General features: G+C 42.6%; 1 protein-coding gene across 1 annotated transcript in view; it reads right to left on the bottom strand.

Annotated features, from left to right (window-relative positions):
* The window catches only part of LOC130477712 (prominin-1-A-like), a 38,229-nt gene extending 17,762 nt beyond the window's left edge, over nucleotides 1–20,467 (bottom strand). Inside the window, exons 1-9 of the mRNA XM_056849759.1 lie at nucleotides 20,304–20,467; nucleotides 8,512–8,573; nucleotides 7,053–7,258; nucleotides 5,347–5,467; nucleotides 3,696–3,759; nucleotides 3,151–3,240; nucleotides 2,011–2,201; nucleotides 587–661; nucleotides 103–166 (exon numbers count right to left, since the gene is read on the bottom strand). Of these exons, the coding sequence (XP_056705737.1) occupies nucleotides 103–166; nucleotides 587–661; nucleotides 2,011–2,201; nucleotides 3,151–3,240; nucleotides 3,696–3,759; nucleotides 5,347–5,467; nucleotides 7,053–7,258; nucleotides 8,512–8,573; nucleotides 20,304–20,430 (1,000 nt within the window). The 5' untranslated portion in view covers nucleotides 20,431–20,467. The remainder of the gene's footprint in view (nucleotides 1–102; nucleotides 167–586; nucleotides 662–2,010; nucleotides 2,202–3,150; nucleotides 3,241–3,695; nucleotides 3,760–5,346; nucleotides 5,468–7,052; nucleotides 7,259–8,511; nucleotides 8,574–20,303) is intronic.
* Nucleotides 20,468–20,880: the final 413 nt, after the last annotated feature.

The raw sequence follows: 20,880 nt of genomic DNA, 5'->3' as shown, positions 1-20,880 counted from the left end.
TTGTCTTGGGGGCTATTACAGAAGCAACTGTCTCCCATTCCCCACCATATTTCAACCAGTAATTGAAATGTGGACTGTGGATGTATGTGCAGAGTCACTTACCGGATGCCACATTCTTTGCTTGCTCAGCAACCATTTCTGGTATCTTATACAGGGTATTGTTTGCCTGCCACCACAGGGAACCCAGGATAGAGACAAACAGAAAGAAAAGAAAGGCACAGATTTCAGAATCACATGGTATATAACATGGTAACAAGAAAGCATCCCCATCAACAAGAAAGCATCCCCGTCAACAAGAACTCAGCTATTTTCCAAAGAGCAAAAGCAGCCTAACAATACCTCTGGAGGGCACAAGAGCCATTCTTAGTTTAAGAGGGCAGTGGATTCTTTATAGCCTAAGGTTGATTAATGTGTTTATGCCCAGCCTATGGCTAACCACATGGTACCCACAACTTTTTTTCTGCTGTACCACCTCTCCCAAGTGGATCATCCTAGGCCCATTGCCACATGGAATGGATCCTTGTTCTAGTTGGTCTACTTTGGAGAGTGGAAGGAGCAAGCAGAGACAGGAAACAAGAGTTGTTACCTCCTCTAGTGTGGCACTGAGGTTCAAGTGTGTCACATTGGCTATCAGTTGAAGTGCGGGCTGGACATCTGGAACCTGTGGGAGCAGGTAAGGGATAGCAAAGAGTTATCAAAGAGATATCAAAGAGATATCAAAGGATATACAGTGCATAAATGTACACTAGAATTTGCATGTTCCCAGATGCCATTCTAAAAGCAAACAACCATGCCACTCCATACAAATGCAGCTGTTAATTTGTACAAGGCTTCAGGATACGTACCTCCATGCATATCTAACATTGCACTAGAATATTGGTGGTGAGAAGTGTGCATTTATTCCTAATGTGAAAAATTAGAAGTAGTGGGATTCAAGTCATGTCCTGAGACTTACAATACAATCCTATACAGAGGACCTCAATGGACCTAGAATAACTCACTATAGGACTACACTGCTAAAAGCCCTTCACTCTAATCCCAAAGATGAAGATGGCTCTTAAAAAATGTCTACATAAATACTACTACTGCTGCTACCACCACCAGTCCAGCAAGGTAAAGATACTCAGTACATGGACAAAGTAACTTTCGTGTATTACTTCACACATGTCAGGGAACAACCCTAAATATTTTTAAAAGCTTCCTGTGGAGCCCTGGCTCAAATCAAGCAAAGGAGGATTTGGTAAATTCTGTGCTTATAGGGGGAAGTGGGGGGGGATCTATATCACACTGTGAATACTGATGCAGGTAGCAATATGCTGGGACACATAGGAGAGTTCATATATTTATGTAGTGGCAAAAACCAAGGGACATGGAGGTGGGTGTCCTTCAAACGTGAGTATATAATTCTGCCTTATACCAAATTAGGTCATTGGTATATTTAGCTCGCCCTGACCTGGATAGCCCAGGCCAGCCTGATCTTGTCAGATCTCAGAAGCAAAGTAGGGTCAACCCTGGCAAGTATTTGGATGTGAGACCTCCAAGGAATACCAGGGTCATGATGTGGAGGTAGGCAATGGCAAACCACCTCTGAAGCTCTCTGGCTTTGAAAATCCCACTGAGGTCACCAAAGGTCAGATGTGACTTGACAGCAAAAAATAAAAATAAAAAAGCTCAGTATTTCTTCTGGTAGTGGTTCTCTAAGATCTCAGAAAAAGAACCATCTTCCCAACACCTCCTACTTGCGCCAGCTGCTGAATGGTAACGCCAGGGACTGAAACAGGGACTGTCTACATGCAAAATGTGTGCTGCACCCGAGCCACAGCCCTTCCAGCATCCTAATTAACTTTTTGTTGCCCAACACCCTGACATTCCTTGGCTTCAGCCTTCCTTTGTTTCATATATCCTAGAAGGCTCGTCCAATGTATCCCCAAAATAACCTCTATTCATATGTTTTTCAATAATCTGCTGTCCCCAATCAAATAGGTTTGCGCCTTCCCAACCCTTCTTTACCACGCTGAAATTAGCCGTGACAGCCAGTCCTTGTAGTGAAACATTCTTGCAAGGTTCGCCACACTCGTGCAAAGTCTTATTGATGTCGTTGCTCAGAGTGGTCAGGTTGTTGGTCAGTTCCTCCTGCAGCTTCTGCAAGTGACTGGCTGACTCATTGACATTCTGGAGTTCCTGTTCCACAGTAACAATCACTGCAAGAGACAGAGCAGCTAGTTGGTGTAGTAGTTAGAATCAGACTAGGATCTGGAAGGCCCAGGTTTAAATCCCCACTCAGCCATGAAGCCTTGAACAAGTCACTTTATTTTCATCCCATCTACCTCACAGAGTTGTTGTGAAAATGGCAGGAGCAAACCACATATGCTGCCTTATCTCCTTGGAAGACACAAACAGAGCAGATCAGAGAGAAAGACTGGGGAGGTACTTTGTAATCTTCACTGTTCACCTAGTTGATGAATCATTTCTAGCACCAAGGAATATCGCTTCAGACTTATGAATCGGAGCTAAAGAGATCGGGGAAAATGGCTGACTGACAACCCCCCTCACCTTTATTCAGGCTCCAGAAGAAGAGAAGCATCCTTGTTTTATGCCCTGGTCCCTCTCAGGGTGAGATGGGCAGCGCATACAGTTCTAAGCTCAGTTCTAGAGCCAGCGTGGGGTACTGGTTAAGAGTAGTGGTTTAGAGCAGTGGACTCTGATCTGGAGAACCAGATTTGATTCCCCACTCCTCCACATGAGTGGCGAATGCTAATCTGGTGAACTGGATTTGTTTCCCCACTCCTCCACATGAAGCCAGCTGGGTGACCTTGGGCTAGTCACACTCTCTCAGCCCCACCTACCTCACAGGGTGTCTGCTGCGGGGAGGGGAAGGTGATTATAAGCCTTTTTGGTTCTTCCTTAAGTGGTAGAGAAAGTCGGCATATAAAAACCAACTCTTCTTCTTTTCCTCACATTGAGCTTCCTGGAAACCCAACTCCAAAAGCAAACTGCTGGCCTCTAACCTTTCTTTGCCCTGAGCTATTGTGCGCCCCCCCCCCCCCGCCCTTGAACTGCAAATGCACAGATCCACATCTGCTCTCCCACTGTGGCTGCTAGATCCAAGCAACATTCCTGAGCACACTCCCCTTGGGCAGCAGACCATACCTTTCCAAAGCTGTGCAGCTGTGTTCAGCACTGAGTGTGCCTTCCCACTTAGCTGGTTCACAATCTTACCCCCCAAACCTTCCCCGATGCCTGCAAAAAAGGGATATAATCAGAACAAAACAATCAGTAAAAATCATTCCTGCTACTCTGTAGGCTGCCAAATTTCAGGGCCAAGTATTGTGGATGTCAAGTCACAAACCCAATCTAGCTGGATCTCCTCAAGACATGACAGGACATCTCTGCTCTCAGTCCATAACAACATCCTGTGCTATAGCAGAACAGGATCTAGCGACAACCTCAGAGAAGGGGCAGACGCTAATGATGTGGACTGTCTACTGCAGGCCATGAATAAAGTTAGCCAAGCAACTGGGGCCAGGACTTCCAAGTACTTCTGAATGCTCTGAACCACCAATTGTGAGCCATCCTTTTCAACCCAGTTCCCTAAGTCACATAACATAGTCCAATGGAAGAATGCAGTTTTAGCTGATGCCCATTTATCAGATTGAAGCCCAGACCCCAGATGATAGTCAGTGGCATAGACTCACCCAGAAAGCTGGCATTGGTTTGGTTTATTGGCACTGAGCTGTAGTCGATGATGAAATCAACCTCCTGCAGAGGACCAGGAAAATGGTGAAATATAATCACACCCACAGAGCCAGTAACAGCAAACAGGATCAAAATAATTAGTGTCATTATGGCCATAGCTATGACACTGTAAAGAATATGAGACACCATGTACAGTCCAAATGCAGAGTACTGAAATATGTTCCTGTAACATTGTCATGCTGTGATAATTCTTACACTGATCCTTTTCAAAATGACTCTGTGGAGCCCAGAATCACTGAATGGAAAGAATGTTAACATGAACTAAAGGCAGCAATCCTATGCACGTGTATTAGAAGTCAGTTCCGATTATCCTTAGGGCTTGTTACTCACTATGCATGCTTAGGATTGGATTGCAATAATATCTGCAGATGTTCATAAGGAAATGGTGCTCGAAAAGAAGCATCTTCGGGTGCCACAAATGAGTCTTAATGACTTCAGGTGCTTCTGTGGATTTTTAAAAAACAGTTAAATTTGCTCCATAGAAATAGCTCCAGGAAGTTTGCGTGGTATCTTATACCAGGCCAAGAACTTGGTGTGAGAAATGCCTTCAAGGGGAAATTCCACAGAAGCAATATATTCAGAAAAGGCTAACTCAGTAGTGTTTTAACTAGAAAAGCATTGTTTGTTCTTTCTAGTATTGTGAATTTCACATTATACTTTGCTTATGGTTCTATTTAAAAATACCAAAAACAAAAAAAACACTGCTGATAAAACTGGATAGGTCTGGGGCTATGGATGAGGCACGTTTCCCAATAAGGAACCCAGAATTACTCTGGTGCCTTCTCCTCTAGCCCCCAGTGCTAGAAAAGCCAAGGGCTCTCTGCTTGGCATGGGATCCTTTCTAGGTGCCCAGCACCTGGTTTTTCTAGAGCCAAACTCGCCACTGGCAATAGCTGCATAGTTCAGCATAATCACTTGTGTACTTGATTGCACTGTAGGTTCTATGAAGCAAGTAGAATGAAGCTTATTTCTCCAATAATAAAGTGATGGCATGGAATTACCGATGCCAAAATAAGCCAGAAACTATTATTTGAGACAAACCCGGAGTTTATATTGAATTGTGCTAGATTTTTAGCTATAGCCCTTAAAATTCGCAAAGATAAAGTGGTGATCTAAATGAAGGGCTACCTAGTAAAGATAACTTTATTTAGGTGATTTGTTGCGCTTTATGTGTGTATTTTATATTTATAGTCAGCTTTAAATTTTATTGCGGGGTGTTGTATCCCATCCATTGCATTTGGATGGCGGGTTAGATATACCTGTGTATTAGACTTTTTGCAACTTTGCTGGTTATGTACCGAATAAAGACTTGATTGATTGATAATCTCACTGATGTACCTGACCTTCAAATTGCAATGACAGGATATCAGTATATCATGAGATAATGGGGCCAGGCAATGCAAAGGTGCTTCCCTGTAGGAAGCAGAAAGACAGAGACAGGATGCAGAAGTGCTTTCCTGGGCAATGGCACATGGAGTTTGGGGTCGAAGTAGAGCAAGACTAGAAGTATGTGGAAAGGATGCAAATGGTCATGCACAAAAAAGACACCTGCCTGGGGAAAGGAAGCAGGTACAATGATCTCCTACATACCTGGGGGATGGAGCCCAAGAAGATGTGCAAGTTTTTCATGGTACTGTTGAAAGCACTGAAACTTTTATCTACACTCTGGGACATGCGGTTGTTGCTGACATAGGCACAGATATCTCCAGCTCTTTAGTGGAAGAAATAAGCAGAAGGGAACAAGAACTCAGAAGTGGAAGAGATGAGGACAAACAGGCTCTTGCACGCAAGTTTCCTCACACACATGCCCCTGAAGATACTAGTCTATTGTCCATTGCCCATGTTCTCCACCAACCGACTCGTTTTCATTCATTTATGTGCTGTAGCATTGTACTACTTATTTGGGTGGGAATGGGGTAAATGTATGTGCATTTTGCAGAAGCTAGCATTTCACAGATGTCCTAGCTCACTCAATGCTGCAAGAACTTTTGTAACGTGTGGAAATGGAGACAGGCCAGGACTCTGGTAATTACTTGTTCCAGTGACAATGCACCAAAGGAAAAGGCTCCCTTGATACACAGCCACTCCCCAGAAAATTCAAGCAGTTCCAAAGAACCCCCTTTGGCATCTTTGTTTGCTGCTCATCTCTCAGTGCCTACTGAAAGAATATAGCGACCAAGGGTTCATCTTTGGATCCTGTTCTCCATTTATTTCTATTTTTAAAAGATGCAAGTATCTCTGGAACTACTGCCTTCTTACCTAGAAACCCTTCACCCTTGTGCCTAATGAATAAATAACTCTCCAATGTTAATGTGAGGAACTAAAGGGCACTCTGCACTTGCCCAGGAGCACTTTTGTCTCCATTTTATATGATTCCAGTGTTGTGCCTACCATTGAAAACAGAAGCCAGCACTGAACCTGCCTGCACCCCAACGGGGTATTTATCTTTCCAGATTGCTGGACATCTTTAAGAAGGAAGTGGACATGTTCATGGAGGAAAGGGGTATTCATGGCTACTAGTTAAAATGGATACTAGTCATGATGCATACCTATTCTCTCCAGGATCAGAGGAGCATGCCTATTATCTTAGGTGCTGTGGAACACAGGCAGGATGGTGCTGCTGCAGTCCTCTTGTTTGGGGGCTTCCTAGAGGCACCTGGTTGGCCACTGTGGGAACAGACTGCTGGACTTGATGGGCCTTGGTCTGATCCAGCAGGGCTTTTCTTATGTTCTTATCTCCAGTAGCTGCTCCCACCCTCCCTCAACAGCTCAGAATATGTCTCTGTTGCCTCAATCTGTCTGGCAATGTGACCTCCTCCCACTCAAAGGAATGTGCACACACAATAACAGCTTCCTGTAGGGCCCCTCTTTGTCACATCCCATCCTCCCTCAGTTCCAAGAAGCCATTTCCCATCCACACACACACACAAAAGAATCATTAGAAACTGTGGCCTGATCAGAACACATTGCCAAGCAGGCAAGGAGAACTTACTTGTGCAGTGTTGAGCATGCCCTGGTGTGTCTCATTCAACCTGGGGCCTCAACCACCCTATCAACAACATTCACTGGCCAGCACAGGAACCACTTGAGCTACAGATCCCTGGTATCCAGCATGTGGACGATGGGCACCCAGTTTAAATGAGACACTGGGCATGCACAGCGCCATACAGTAAGTTCCTTGCCTGCCCATGTTCACATTTAAATTGGACCAGAATGGCTGCAAAGAAAGTGGAAGGGCCTTGTTGGCCACAAAACCAATCACTCCTCTATGATACTTTGCATGATATAAAACTCACAGAAGAATAATAGTAACAACCAGCACAGATGCAAAGAATGACCGTCTCTGGCAGCCAGTGTTGTTCTTCTGCTTCTGGTACATGCGACCCCCACAGTTCCCACAGCAGCGACAGCAGCAGAAGCACAAGCCCACCAGGGGCATGAGGACGATGAAGAGAACTCCAATGATGATGCAAACCAGGAATCCTGCCTGATACACGAGCACCTAGGCACGAGGGGAAAAACATCATAGTCAGCTGGCATTCATAGGTGCTAACAGCACATGACTGCTCCAAAGTGCTTGGAAAAGAGATCCAGTGTGATGTAGTAGATAGAGTGTTTGGGCTAAGCCCAGGCTCAATTCTGTGCTTGTCCATCAAACTCAGTGGGTGTCCATGGGCCAATTACTCTTTCTCAGCTGGGCCTACTTCACAGGGTTGTTGTGAGGACAAAATGAGAAATGGGAGACCATACATACTACCCTTTGCTCCTTGGAGGAATGGTGAGATAAAAATGTAATAGGCAAATAAAGAGGTGAACTAATTCCACAGGCTCAGATGCAAAAATAATCTGCATTTACTGGAATATTTTTCAAGAATCCATTAGAGGGCTTATTTGTCATTGAGGAATCCAATTCACTAAGTTCCAACAAATGCCAACAATGTCATTTGCATGTGACAGGTCATGCCTGTAATGATGCCATAAGCTGCCCCTGCCAAGTCCCTTGGGGGACTGCATGTGCGTGAAGTTTGTGCTATGAAGGCCGTAGTGCTTATGTAAGGGCCTTACGTAGTCTCATCCATATATGGTGCATCCAGAGTCCCACACCATCAGAGGACCTGTAATTCCCTTGAGCAACACATCCCTGGTTGCTTACATCTACCATTCTGCTGCAGCTAAGTGTGAAATGGGTTCTGCTCCTTCCTCCCCCCCCCCCACCGTTCTCCAAGGTAAACTCACTAGACTTTATGCAACAGCCTAGAGATATCTGGGCAGGTATTTCATACCCTAGTGCAATAGGAATTCCAGGTTCTAGGTAGTGTTTCAAGCTTTGCTGTAGGTTTGGCATGATCAGGTCCCCAAAATTGCCTCCAAATTCTGGGTTTTCCCCAAATTCTGTCATAGCACTCTCCTTTCAAAGTTACCACTGAACTTCACTACCCTGAAAACACAAGCCATCATGCATCTTTGCGACCCCGCTAGAATCTATAACCCATTATTTGTGTTCTTTAGCTCACAATGTACAATTGAAGATAATTTATGTTTTATTTTATATATTTGTTAAATCAAGAAATTGCCACCTTTTGAAGGTGGTAACTTCTTCCAGATGATGTGCTTACCTGCATTTTTGGGAGCCAACATCACTAACATTTCCTTCTCCATGAGCCCCCTCTCTTGCACCCCTTTCCAGGTACACTGATGTTCCTGTTGCCACCCACCAGCCTTTGGCCTGCATGACTCTACTGCTGTAATATTTACCTCTTTGTAAAAGTCCGGACTTGAAAATCTGATGTCATGCTCCATCAGTCGAGGCAGGAAAGCTGGAAAAAGCACTGAGGTTAGTAGTGGAAAGGCAGAAGGCACAGTCATATAACTACTGTGACATTTGCAGGTGACTCCAAACAAAAATGTCTCTTGAAATTCCTGCTCAGACCTCAAGTTACGAAGATAAAGAAACAAGAGAGATCCCTGTTTCTACAGCTGCCTTTCTCCACTATAATTCTCATGGAGTGAAATCCCCCACCCAACCCGGCCACAATACGAACACCATACTAGGGGTGGAAAACGTCATCAAGGCGCAGCCGGCTTATGGTGACCCCAGAGGGTTGTCAAGGCACGAGACAGCCAGTGGTGGTTTCCCATTGCATGCTTCTTTGTAACAACCCTGAATATCCTGGTGGTTTCCCATCAAAATACTAACCAGGGATGACTCTGCTTAGCTTCTGAGATCTGACAAGATCAGTCTACCCTGGGCCATTCAGGTCAAGGCAAACACCACACTACCAGAAAGTAAATATTGTCCCTTTGTAGCCTGTAGCCAAGACCAAGTAATATTAAACTTTGCCACAGAGGGGTGCTATGTTGCAGCAAGTAGACTTTACCAGACAGCTCTATTCTCATTCAAAGTACCTGTGACTGTTTCAGTAGATCCTATTTCCAGTAGATCCAAAGGGATCTCTAACAAATGGGTTATAGAAAATGGATCTTGCAAAAGATTCAGCTCTGAATATTGTGCTGCATCTTCTAATGGGGACTAAAGATAGCTGCAGAAATTTCACATGGAAGGTATAAACACAATCAAATCTCTATTAGAAGATGAAATGCCAGGCTCCAATGCAGAGGAACAGGGGGTTTTCTACAGGAACAAGGTTTGATTTAAAGCAGGCTTAATGCCACAGAGAACTGTTTTCCATGTCAGGGCCCAAGTGCACTGCAACATGTACAAAAGACCTTTCTTTTACCATTGAGTAACAACTACCAGCCCACAGACATCTGAGACTGAAGCAAATAGATTGTCCATTCCTAAAATTGCAACTGCCCAGCAGACTTGGCCACAGCTACCTATTTTAAGATTTAGCATGTCAGGGGTGGGGGATGATCGGAAGTAGTTCTGCTGGTTGCAAACCTCTGATCCTGCCAGATCAGAGACATTTGAATGGTACTAGGCAAAGCTTTAAATATTTGCATGAATGTTTACCCAGAGTGTATCTTTTTTGCTCTCTCTTCCTCTTAATACCTCTCTGACCACAGTTTAATTAATGCTGCCTTAGGAACCGGTTTTAATTGAAAGGCGGCTGTGTGCATGTACAGAAACAGAGGCATGATGCAGTGGTATTTTTCTGTGCCTACAACAGGCTTATAAGTAGCTTTATTTTATTCAGGCTGTTGTGTACTATAAATAAGAACATAAGAAGAGCCCTGTTGGATCAGACCAGTGTTCATCTAGTCTAGCATCCTGTATCACACAATGGTCAACCAGTTTCAGTGGAGGTCCAGCAACAGAGCATAGAAGCTGAGGCCTTCCCCAATGTTGCCTCTTGGCACTGGGATTCAGAAGGTGACTGAATATGGAGGTTCCCTTTAGTCACCATGGCTAGTAGCCATTGGTAAACCTCTCCTCCATGAATCTGTCTAATCCCTTTCTAAAGCTGTCTATGTCTGTGGCCATCACTACATCCTCTGGCAGAGAATTCCACATTTTAAACTCTTGCTGTATAAAGAAATATCTTCTTTTGTCCGTCCTGAATCTACTGCCCATTAGCTTCAGTGGATGCCCTCGAGTTCTAGTATTTTGGGAGAGGGAGAAAAAGATGTATTTGTCCTCTCTCTCCACCTTGTGCATAATTTTATAAATCATTATCATGTCCCCCCTTAGTCGTCTTTTATAAACTGAGAAGTCCCAGACTCCTCAGCATTTCCTCATAGCAAAGGTGCTCCAACCCCCTAGTTATCTTGGTTGTCCTCTTCTGTACTTTTTCCAGCTCTGCAATGTCCTTTTTGAGATAAAGTGACCAGAACTGTACACAGAATTCCAAATGAGGCCACAACATTGATCTATACTGGGGCCTCATAATATCAGCCGTTTTATGTTCAATCCCTTTCTTAATAATCCCTAACATAGAGTTTGCCTTTTCACAGCTGCAGCACACCAGGCTGACACTTTCATTGAGCTATCTACTACAACCACAACAGCTTTTTCCCTCTCAATCTCAGTAAATTCAGACCCCATCAGCCTATACTTGAAGGTGGGATTTTTTGTTCCAATGTGCATCACCTTACACTTATCGACACTGAACTTCATTTGCAGCATTGTTGCCCACTCACCCAAATTGTGAAGCTCCTCCTAGAGATCTTCATTGTCATCTTTGGTTTTCACCATCCTGAATAACTACACTACTCATGCCTAGTTCCAGATCATTTGTGAACAAATTAAACAGTACTGGCCCCATTATCAATCCTTGTGGAACCTTACTGCTTACTCCCCTCCATTTTGACTACTGTCCATTTATTCCTACTCTTTGCTTCCTGTCCTTTAAACAATTTTTAATCCATAAGAGAACCCGTCTTATCTCTAGACTGCTAAGTTTACTCAGGAGTCTTTGGTAACTTGTCAAAAGCCTTTTGAAAGTCCAAGTATATAATGTCTACAGGGTCAACATTGTCCACTTGTTCACTTCCTCAAAGAACTCCAAAAGGTTGATTAGGCAGGGCTTCCCTTTGTAGAAGCCATGTTGATTTTCCCTCAGAAGGCTTTGTTCCTCTATGTGCCTAATAAATCTATCTTCGATTACAGTTTCTACTAATTTGTTTGGGACAGATGTTAGGCTGACTGGCTTGTAATTTCCTGTTTCCCATCTGGATCCCTTTTTAAAAAGGATTCAACTAGCATGATCTTTGACTCCTGTTCATCCTACTAAGCAAAACCAAGTCACCAGTCTCGGTCAAGTACAGCTAGTCTATTGACCACTATCAGGAATTCTTATCTGGATTCTAACTCATGGATTTGAACACTGAATTTTTAAAAAGGAGTCCACAAAATGGAAAATCAAAATTTGAAAGCTATCTGAGCAGTCTCAACTAATGTCAGATGCCGTGAAGCTCAAGAACTAACTACATGTTACTTTGTTTACAGGTCTGCCCCATACCCACCCCAGGTTTCAGTCAGAAGAGCTCAGGAGTTCCATGTTGAAGTTTAATTCCTAGGCATTCAGGGGCCTGATTCAGAAAGGGCCCAGAGAATGCAGGAGTTTAAGCCTTCCCCCGCCCCGCGCCCCCCCCCCCGTGTCGTTTTCCTGACCTGAAATGGCCTCACTGAACCACTTTTTGATTCTTTGCGGAAAATATACATGTATTGATGGGCTACATATAAGTTTCCCCACTGGGCAAATACTGTCTCCCCAGGGCTACAACCCCAATCACTGGGCTTAAAGGAGGGGACTGCAAGAAAAACTGGGGCTCTCGCACAACAGCCCAAAAGCCTCCTCTCCCACAATGACGCCACAAGGCCAGTCCTGTGCCACCATCACAGTCTGGAAGAGCTTGTGGGGTGGGGGAGGCAAGTTATCATTCTGTACTGACAGCTTACTTGCCCATCGTTGAGCTTGGGTGCCTGAAAGCCAGAGGCCAAAAAATCAAGAGGATAATGCAGAACATCTAGCGGCTTTGTGCTCTTTCCCTCTGCCCTAAGCACAGGATGAAAGCCAAATTAGACATTACATAAGAAACACATGAACCTTTTGGCTTAAAAAAATTAAAATCAGTTGCAGGTGGCTAACTCAAGGAAAGGAAGAGGGAGGGGTTGCTTACTCTTTCACCTTCCTAGTTTTTGTTGACTCAAAAATTCTCCTCCCTCAGCTATTTTTCTTTCTGTGGGAGAAAGAAACAAGGATATCTTTCCCCTTAGAGAAGGGAGAGTAGCTATGAGGAAGGTGATATGGAGTGGACAAAGGAGGAAGGGAAAGGGTTAAGCAGCACCTGCCCCATAACACCTTTCCTCAGTTCCCAACTGCAGTCTCAGAGGCTGCTTTTTACTTTTTAAAAAAAGCAAACTGTTCACACATCTCTGGGTAACATCTAATTTGCAAGAGAGTAATAATTACTTCTCTGGTTTATTTGTGTGCAAGGAGACAAATTTTACATATCAGGATTACCCTATCAATGTAAATTCTCCAAACCACCACCCACCAATATTTCCTCATGTGAAAATAGGGTGGCAAACAACACAGAAAAAAATGCCAATAAAATATAAGTGGGTTTCTAGATTGCCCTTGCAAAACCTCTTGTACCTTACTTCTTCAGTTTCCTACCCCAAATTTAGAAAAACTCAGACTGAGTGAATGGCAAACATGTAAATGTTAGATTAATAATGTAAAGTTATCAATAAGTTAAAACACTGGGCTTCCTGCACACATTTAAGTCTTCAATGTTTTTTTAAAGAAGTATTTTCCCTTTTTCGTTTGGTTAAATTAAAGGCCATAGTTTTTGGCATATCTGGGAAGTCCCTCCAAGTAGTATATAGAAACTCCTGCCCTGTCTGTGGGTGGGCTGGTTTGTCTGTATGTGTCATCCACATAGGGGCCAATGAGCTTACTGTTAGATACAGTGATGACTGAACAAGAGGGGCTCCCAATGTAAGAAGGGTGAAAACCGGCTGGGGTTTGGCAATGCTGAATATAACGTGTATGCTGTCCCGGAATATGATCTGAACATGAGTCATCACAGTGACGTTACAGAGAGGGGAAATTGTATTAAGAAAAGATGTAGGAGGTTAATAGAAACACTCAGTTCTGATTAGGTCTCAGCTGGAATATGATTTGGTGACTACATTTTAAGGATTCAAGCAAACGGGAAGGGATTTAAAGAAATACCTTAAATAGCACTGGGCAGCACAGCAACACTGGAAGGCCAACAGTTGCCCATTTCATAAACACAAAGAAAATATATATTTAAAAATAATAAGGTAGTGCTTCAGTTCAAGTCTGACTGAGGGCAGATCCTCATAAGCCTCCTTCCAAATCTCAGAGACATAAACATGGTAGTGGGTGGGAACTGGATCAAGTTCACTTAGGCACACAGTCTCTTTTTATCATCTTGTTCAGGGGCAAAACTCAGCATTGCAAACAGGTCATTAAGGCTGGACTTAGAAATACCAAGGGTGAGTTCTGATCAACTCTGGCATACATGATGTCCTAAAGAAAAGCTTAAAAAAAATCTGGACACATTCAGATTTTTTTAAAAAATAAAGAGGATTAATGGGAAACATAATAGCAGTTTAATAATAGGAGACATTTAAAAGATAGGCAAAGAGAGATAACCTCCCTTTGCCAAAGACACTGAGGAAAGCACAAGAAACAAGAGGCTCACTCTAAAAACAAAGGAAATTTAAGTTGGCTATCAGGGAAAAAATAGAATCCTTTGAAGAATCTTTTTTTCATGAGCTTTTCAAAAGGAATCTGGCTGAACTCTAGGAAATCCTGCACTTCAGGGGATCCTGGAAGAAAGGCTCAATTAAAATTAAAATCTTAACTATTTGCACATTTTATTTACAGTTCTTCAGAGTTATCTTGAAATTTAAACTTGAAATCTTATTCCTACTAGCACTGTCTGTGTTACTTAGTATGCAGGGAAGAAACACTTTCTCTCTCCATTCATTTCTAAGTCACTACTATGTCATACCAGCACTACTTCTGCATCAGCACCATCAGGATTATATCCAGCAAGAAAGGAATTCAGTACAAAGACACATACAGATCCCAAAATCAAGGAGAGGCAGGGCATTTCTCCCCCACAGTGGAAAACATGGTTCTGCTTGTAAACTAATGCTAACAGGCAGCCAGCAGGAAAAGTATACCCAGAGTAACCAAAGAGTCCCAAAGTAGCTTATTTAAGTCCACACATGCACACCAAATCTCTTTTCATTGCTCAAGGCTCAGTTATGGAAACTGTTAAATAACAATAAAGCAGAATGTGCTTCTTAGCATGCACAGAGTTTGTTTCAATAATCTCTGAGGAATCTCCAGGCTTGCAAGGTTTCCAGACTAGGGAATACAACTCCTGATTGGCCTTGCTTTAACTTTTCACACTAAGGATTATAGCCAAGTACAACAATCTTATCATGATTAATCCCCTAAACATTAAAGAATGGTAAGATTCTTAGAAAAAGGGATTTCTATTCCTCAGGCTAGGAAAACTGGGAATGTGACCACAATAGTCAAGTAGCCACATTATAAATGAGCATGAAATTCAGCCCAAATGCACGTACCCTGACTCATGATATTTGAATGTTCAGGATAAACAACAGCTCTCTACAGCTTGAGTTTGAAAAAAAATCCACAGGCTGAAGACATGGAGGGTCCTTGCTAACAACACCTCCAGGCTCCATCCTCAATTGCCCACCTGACTTCCCTTTTGCCCTCTCTGCTAGCTCCACTCTGACCCTTCCCCCCCGTCAAATATACTTCTCTGTGCTACATTTAGGAACCTGGTTGCTTAGAAATTTTTAAGTTAATGATTGACTGAAGCTGCAACAACTCCCTAGCAGCACTTAGAAATATATAAATTAGGCCTTTATTATGGACTAGGTCCTGAAGCCGGTAACAGTGGCTTGCCTAAGGCTGCTTACACTGCCATCCTAAGCAGAGCTGTGTGTGTGTTGTGCTGTCAAATCACAGCTGACTTATGGTGACGCCATAGGGTTTTCAAGGCAAGAGACGTTCAGAGGTGGTTTGCCATTGCCTGCCTCTGTGTGAGTTGAGTTCGGAGAGAACTGTGACTGGCCCAAGGTCACCCAGCAGGCTTCGTGTGGAGGAGTGGGGAATCGAATCTGGGTCTCCAGATTAGAGTCTGCTGCTCTTAACCACTACACCACACTGGCTCTCATAAGTCAGCTGAGACTTGACGGCACACATACACAAAAAAGCAGTTACCCCCCTCTAAATGTACTGAAGCCAGTAAGCTTAGAAGAGGAAACTTCTTAGGATTTCACAGTTAATTAATGGCTAAGATCACATTTGAACCACATTTTGGCTCATTCTCTCCACTAAAGCAGCTGTCCATTGTCGTTCCTAAATTGAGGACAGAACCCCAGATTTTCAACTCTCCAGGCCTCGCACTTTTCACAGAGGAACCTGGAATGCCGGTTCGTTCAACTAAAAGCCTATCCTCTCCCTATTGTACTTTCCTAGGCACATCAGACTTCAACTAGGTTGACAAATAGGGTTGCCAGGTCCTTCTTCACCACCGGCGGGAGATTTTTGGGGGGCAGAGCCTGCGGAGGGCAGGGTTTGGGGAGGGACTTCAATGCCATAGAGTCCAATTGCCAAAGTGGCCATTTTCTCTGGGTGAACTGATCTCTATCGACTGGGGATCAGTTATAATTGCAGGAGATTGCCAGCTAGTACCTGGAGGTTGACAGAAAAAAGGCACTACTGGCATATGACATAGAAATATGAGGCAATAACCAATATAACACTTGCTAAACTATTTATAAGAACAATGCAAAAATGCAAGGCAATGTATACAATTCAAGCAATACAGAACGAATCCTTGTAGGAATCAATAATAAAGGTGAAACAAATCACAATGTCAATGCTGTAATGGTACAATACTTCTTGCGTCCAAGAGAATAAAGACACTGTAAATAAAGAAAGTCTTTTCATAAATGTAGACAAGCCAGGAAAATCTTCATGAATCCAAAAGCCAGGAAAAATGGGATTCCGGTATTAGTCCCCATTTCGCATCATGCTTCTTCAATTTCTGGCCAATTTCTGGCAGCTTTTTAGTAGTAAGATTCACATTCCTAAGAACATATGTTCTGTAATATATATACATACATAGAAAGGATAACCATAATATACAGGAAATACTAAAAAACATAATAATGAAATAAATACAACAATTCCATTGAATACACTTACCCAGGAATTAGACCAGTTGTTTCAGCTGTTACTAATTAGAGCCCATTATAGACTTTTTATACGAGGTGTAAGTTTCTTCCTGTAGATGACACATATCGCCATCCACTAGCTTCACTTTGCTATATAGGGTACACACCTAATTCCTGGGTAAGTGTATTCAATGGAATTGTTGTATTTATTTCATTATTGTTTTTTATGTTTAGTATTTCCTATATATTATGGTTATTTTTATATGTATGTATATATATTACAGAACATATGTTCTTAGGAATGTGAATCTCACTACTAAAAAGTTGCCAGAAATTGGCCAGAAATTGAAGAAGCATGATGCGAAATGGGGACTAATACCGGAATCCCATTTTTCCTGGCTTTTGGATTCATGAAGATTTTCCTGGCTTGTCTACATTTATGAAAAGACTTTCTTTATTTACAGTGTCTTTATTCTCTTGGACGCAAGAAGTATTGTACCATTACAGCATTGACATTGTGATTTGTTTCACCTTTATTATTGATTCCTACAAGGATTCGTTCTGCATTGCTTGAATTGTATACATTGCCTTGCATTTTTGCATTGTTCTTATAAATAGTTTAGCAAGTGTTATATTGGTTATTGCCTCATATTTCTATGTCATATTCCAGTAGTGCCTTTTTTCTGTCATACCCACTTGTTGGCACGAGTTTCTTGTTTTGAGTACCTGGAGGTTGGCAACCCTCTTGACAAAAGAGTAACAAGGCAACATCTAAGACCATCAAGGGCCAGTGATGGGCAAGACATGAAGACAAGACGAAGAAGTCTAGCCTGAGCTGGACAGGGCAATTAACAGAAGACTTCCTTAGGACATTTATGCTACACAGGGGAAGACTTGCTTGCAAACGTGTAGATAGAGGTATTTCTTAAGATGTTATTTACTTGCATTTCCAAAAAGCTTTTGATAAAGGCTTTTGAATAAACCTTTGCATGGGTTAACAGGGCAGTTCTTCTTACGGAACAGTAACGGATTAAAAAAACAGAAAGCAGAGGATACAAATCAGAATTTTCATAACAGAAGGAAGTAAACAGCGGAGTCCAGCAAGCATCTGTACAGCAACTGTTGCTGTTCATGAATAATCTGGAGTTAAGGGTGAGCACAGCAAGAAAGCCAAGTGTATAAATAGAACCAGAATTTCAGGATGGTAAAATTCCCATCAGAATGTGAAGATCTCTAGAAGGGCTTCTTAAAACATGATGAATTTTAACAAAATGGCAGCTGTGAGTCACTAAGTTAAATGAATCACTGTATGTTAAATGTAAAGGGGGCATATACAAGGTCAAACAAACCCAGGTATACATTCACACTGATGGGATCTGACACATCCACATTTTGGGGTTGTGATGAATACTGTGCTGAACATGTAAGCCCATCATTGAAAATAGCAAATTTCATATTATGAGTTATTAGGAACAGTGTGGGGAAACCAAATGATAAATGTTACAATGCTGTTATCTATATTACATACACGTTTAGAATATCGTGCACAGTTCTGCTGGCCCCATCTCACAGAGTCAGAAAAAGCATAAAAAGGGTCATCCAAAATGATGGAAGAGCACCTTCCCTATAAGGAGAAGCTAAAGTGTCCTAAGATTTTTAAAATTTGAGATTGCATTGCGGGAAGAAGGAGCAGTTTGATCATGGCAATACATTTTAGATTTAAAGAGAAAAAAGGATTAGAAGTGAGGGGGATGATGTGGAGAAAATAGAGATTTTTTTCTGTCATAAACTATAAAGAACTTGAGGTCACTGAATGAAATAGGCAGCAAATTCAGGACAGAAAAATGTACTTCATGCAAATTAGAAATAATGTAAAGAATTCACTACTCAAAGATTTAGTGCTGGCAACTACCTCAGATGTTTATAACTGAATCACAAATATACAAATTAATGGATGCTAACAGTACAGTTCTAAGCAGAGTTATACCCATCTAGATTCATTTAAGTCAATTACCCATCTAGATTCATTTAGGTGGGTGGGTGGCTGTCCAATGAGGATCAAAAAACGCAACTGGGGGGACCCTGGTTTAGAATATATGTTTCAAATCTAGAATATAAGTTTCTCAGATAATTCTTAGGGTTGCAGAAAAACATTTTATACATACGAGTAAGTGTATGGTTAAAAGCCCCAAGAAATTAGGAGCAACATTTGTCACAAAACAGCATTTAAAATAAAAGGTAGGGATCAGCTGTGGCAGAGCAAGAGGGGAGGAAATGGGGGGCTCAGTGGAGGGATGAGTTTACCCCTTTTTTGTGAGTCGTCATTGGTCCTGTCCCCTTTTAATGACAAATACCCAATGACAGTTAGATGGAATACTAGATACTACAACAGGACTGAGGCTTTTGCCTTCATGGCCTGCTTGCAAACTTTGATAGTTGTTCTTGAAAGCAGAACTCTAGGCTGCTTGGACATTTGGTCTGATGTGGAAATGTTCTTTTCAGAGTCCTATTTGTGCCTAAGCAATTCATGATCTCCAGTTCAAAAGTCTGAAAATCAGAAGGGACTCTAGAAGCCACAGAATTCTCTCTAAACAATTACTCAAGCCTATTAAATTGTCACTGGCTAAAACATTACTTTGAAAAGTGTGTTTACATCTAGCCCTTCAAGGATTGTGTAAGAAATAATAACTGTTGGGAAGGGTTTGAGATTAGGTAATGTTTACCACAAACAGAACTAAGTCAGTGTACCTAGATGTTGCAAAGAAAACATATTAACATTTTGACTGGCATCACAATAATAAACATGTTTAATAAATAATATTCCACACACTTCCACTATTAGACAGAGTGAAATGGCTCACCTCACAGCTAAACTGGGCAATAAAATGACAGCCACGTTTTCTTAGCAGAGGGTCTGCCCCAAATGTGTATAAAGAAGTGGGTAGAGTCTTATACAAATATGACAAAGGGCATAGATGTGGGATAGATAAATCCTCCCCACTCCTCCCTATAGTTGGTTTTCCCATTAGGGTTTCAATCTACAGACTGGGAAATTCCTGGAGATTTGGGGATATAGCCTGGGGAGTTTGGGGAGGGGAGGGGCTTCAATAGGGTATAATGCCATACAGTCTACCCTCCAAAGCACCCATTTTCTGTAGGGGAACTGATATCTAGTCTGGGGATGTTATAATTCCAGGAGATCTTCAGGCTCCACCTGGAGGATGGCAACGCTATGTTTCAGGCATTTGCTTTCTAGTATCAGAGTTAGGAAAAGTTAGGAAAAGTTGAGGGCAGCAGGAAAAGAGGAAGACCCATCAAAAGATGGACTGACTCAATAAAGGAAGCCACAGCCTTCAATTTGCAAGATCTGAGCAAGGCTGTCAAAGAGAGGGCATTTTGGAGGACTTTCATTCATAGGGTCGCCATGAGTCGGAAGCGACTTGACGGCACTTAACACACACACATCAGAGTTAGGCCATGGAAAAGGAAATCTTTGATGATTAATGATACAAAAGGAAAGTGGAGAGAGTTAAGCTCCCACCAACCAATGCACCCATTTTCATGTTAAAATAAGACCTAACCAATATATCTGCCACTTTACTAGGTAAGGTAATAGGAGGTTGCAGATCCTTTACCATTCACACCCCATGTTAGTCAGATTCTCAGACTGGAGATTAAAAGGCTGTCACCCATAACATATGCCCTAAGGCTACTCTATTAAAGGACTACTATCAAGGACATTAGTGGTGAATTGCAGCCTATGGAAAAGGCAAGGTTACCCAACACTGTTAGAACCCAGCTGTAATCTCTACCTCGATAGCCTTTTATGGTGGAGAAAGCCAGGGCCAACGATACAATTCCTGACTTCCTGCTTGAAGGAACTTACCTGGGAACCTGTTGGGTTGCACTAGCCCCAGAAAAGAATGCATCATAGCAAAAAGGCCCTGCAGGCCATCACTGGGGTCATTGGGCTGCGGAAGATATTCAGGCTGAGTGATGTTTGGAAGAGCCATCTTTGAAGGGCAGAATCACAGGTCCTAGCAAGTTCAAAGCCTCCAGGAGGTTCTCTGCATAGAAATCACTGTTCCACAACACTTGGGAGGGCAGGTGGTATCTGCAGTGGTTTCTGCTCTCCCTCGATGCAAAGTATCTGGATGTTTTCCCCCCACCAGCCCAAGGAGCTGGGATGTGTGCCTACAACAAACAAGAGATGTTAGCGAGTTGCTGGCTAGAGCTACAGCCTGGTAACCAACCAGGAAAAGCCAATCAGAAAAATCCCCAATATCACTTGCTTCCTTGTTAGAGTAGAGCTGGGATGGAGAACACCATGGTTATTATGGTTGCTCCCAAGCCAGGACAGGTGGCATTCATCTTCCCCTCTGCCAGCCTCAACCAACAGCAGCATCCAACAGCACAGGAGCAAGGACATAAGGAAAAATGGAGGACACAATGGGGCGTGATGT

Source organism: Euleptes europaea, chromosome 5 (assembly GCF_029931775.1).
Source record: "Euleptes europaea isolate rEulEur1 chromosome 5, rEulEur1.hap1, whole genome shotgun sequence".
Lineage (NCBI taxonomy): Eukaryota > Metazoa > Chordata > Lepidosauria > Squamata > Sphaerodactylidae > Euleptes > Euleptes europaea.
Note: the sequence above shows the minus strand (reverse complement) of the source record. Positions and strands in the feature narration are given on the sequence as shown.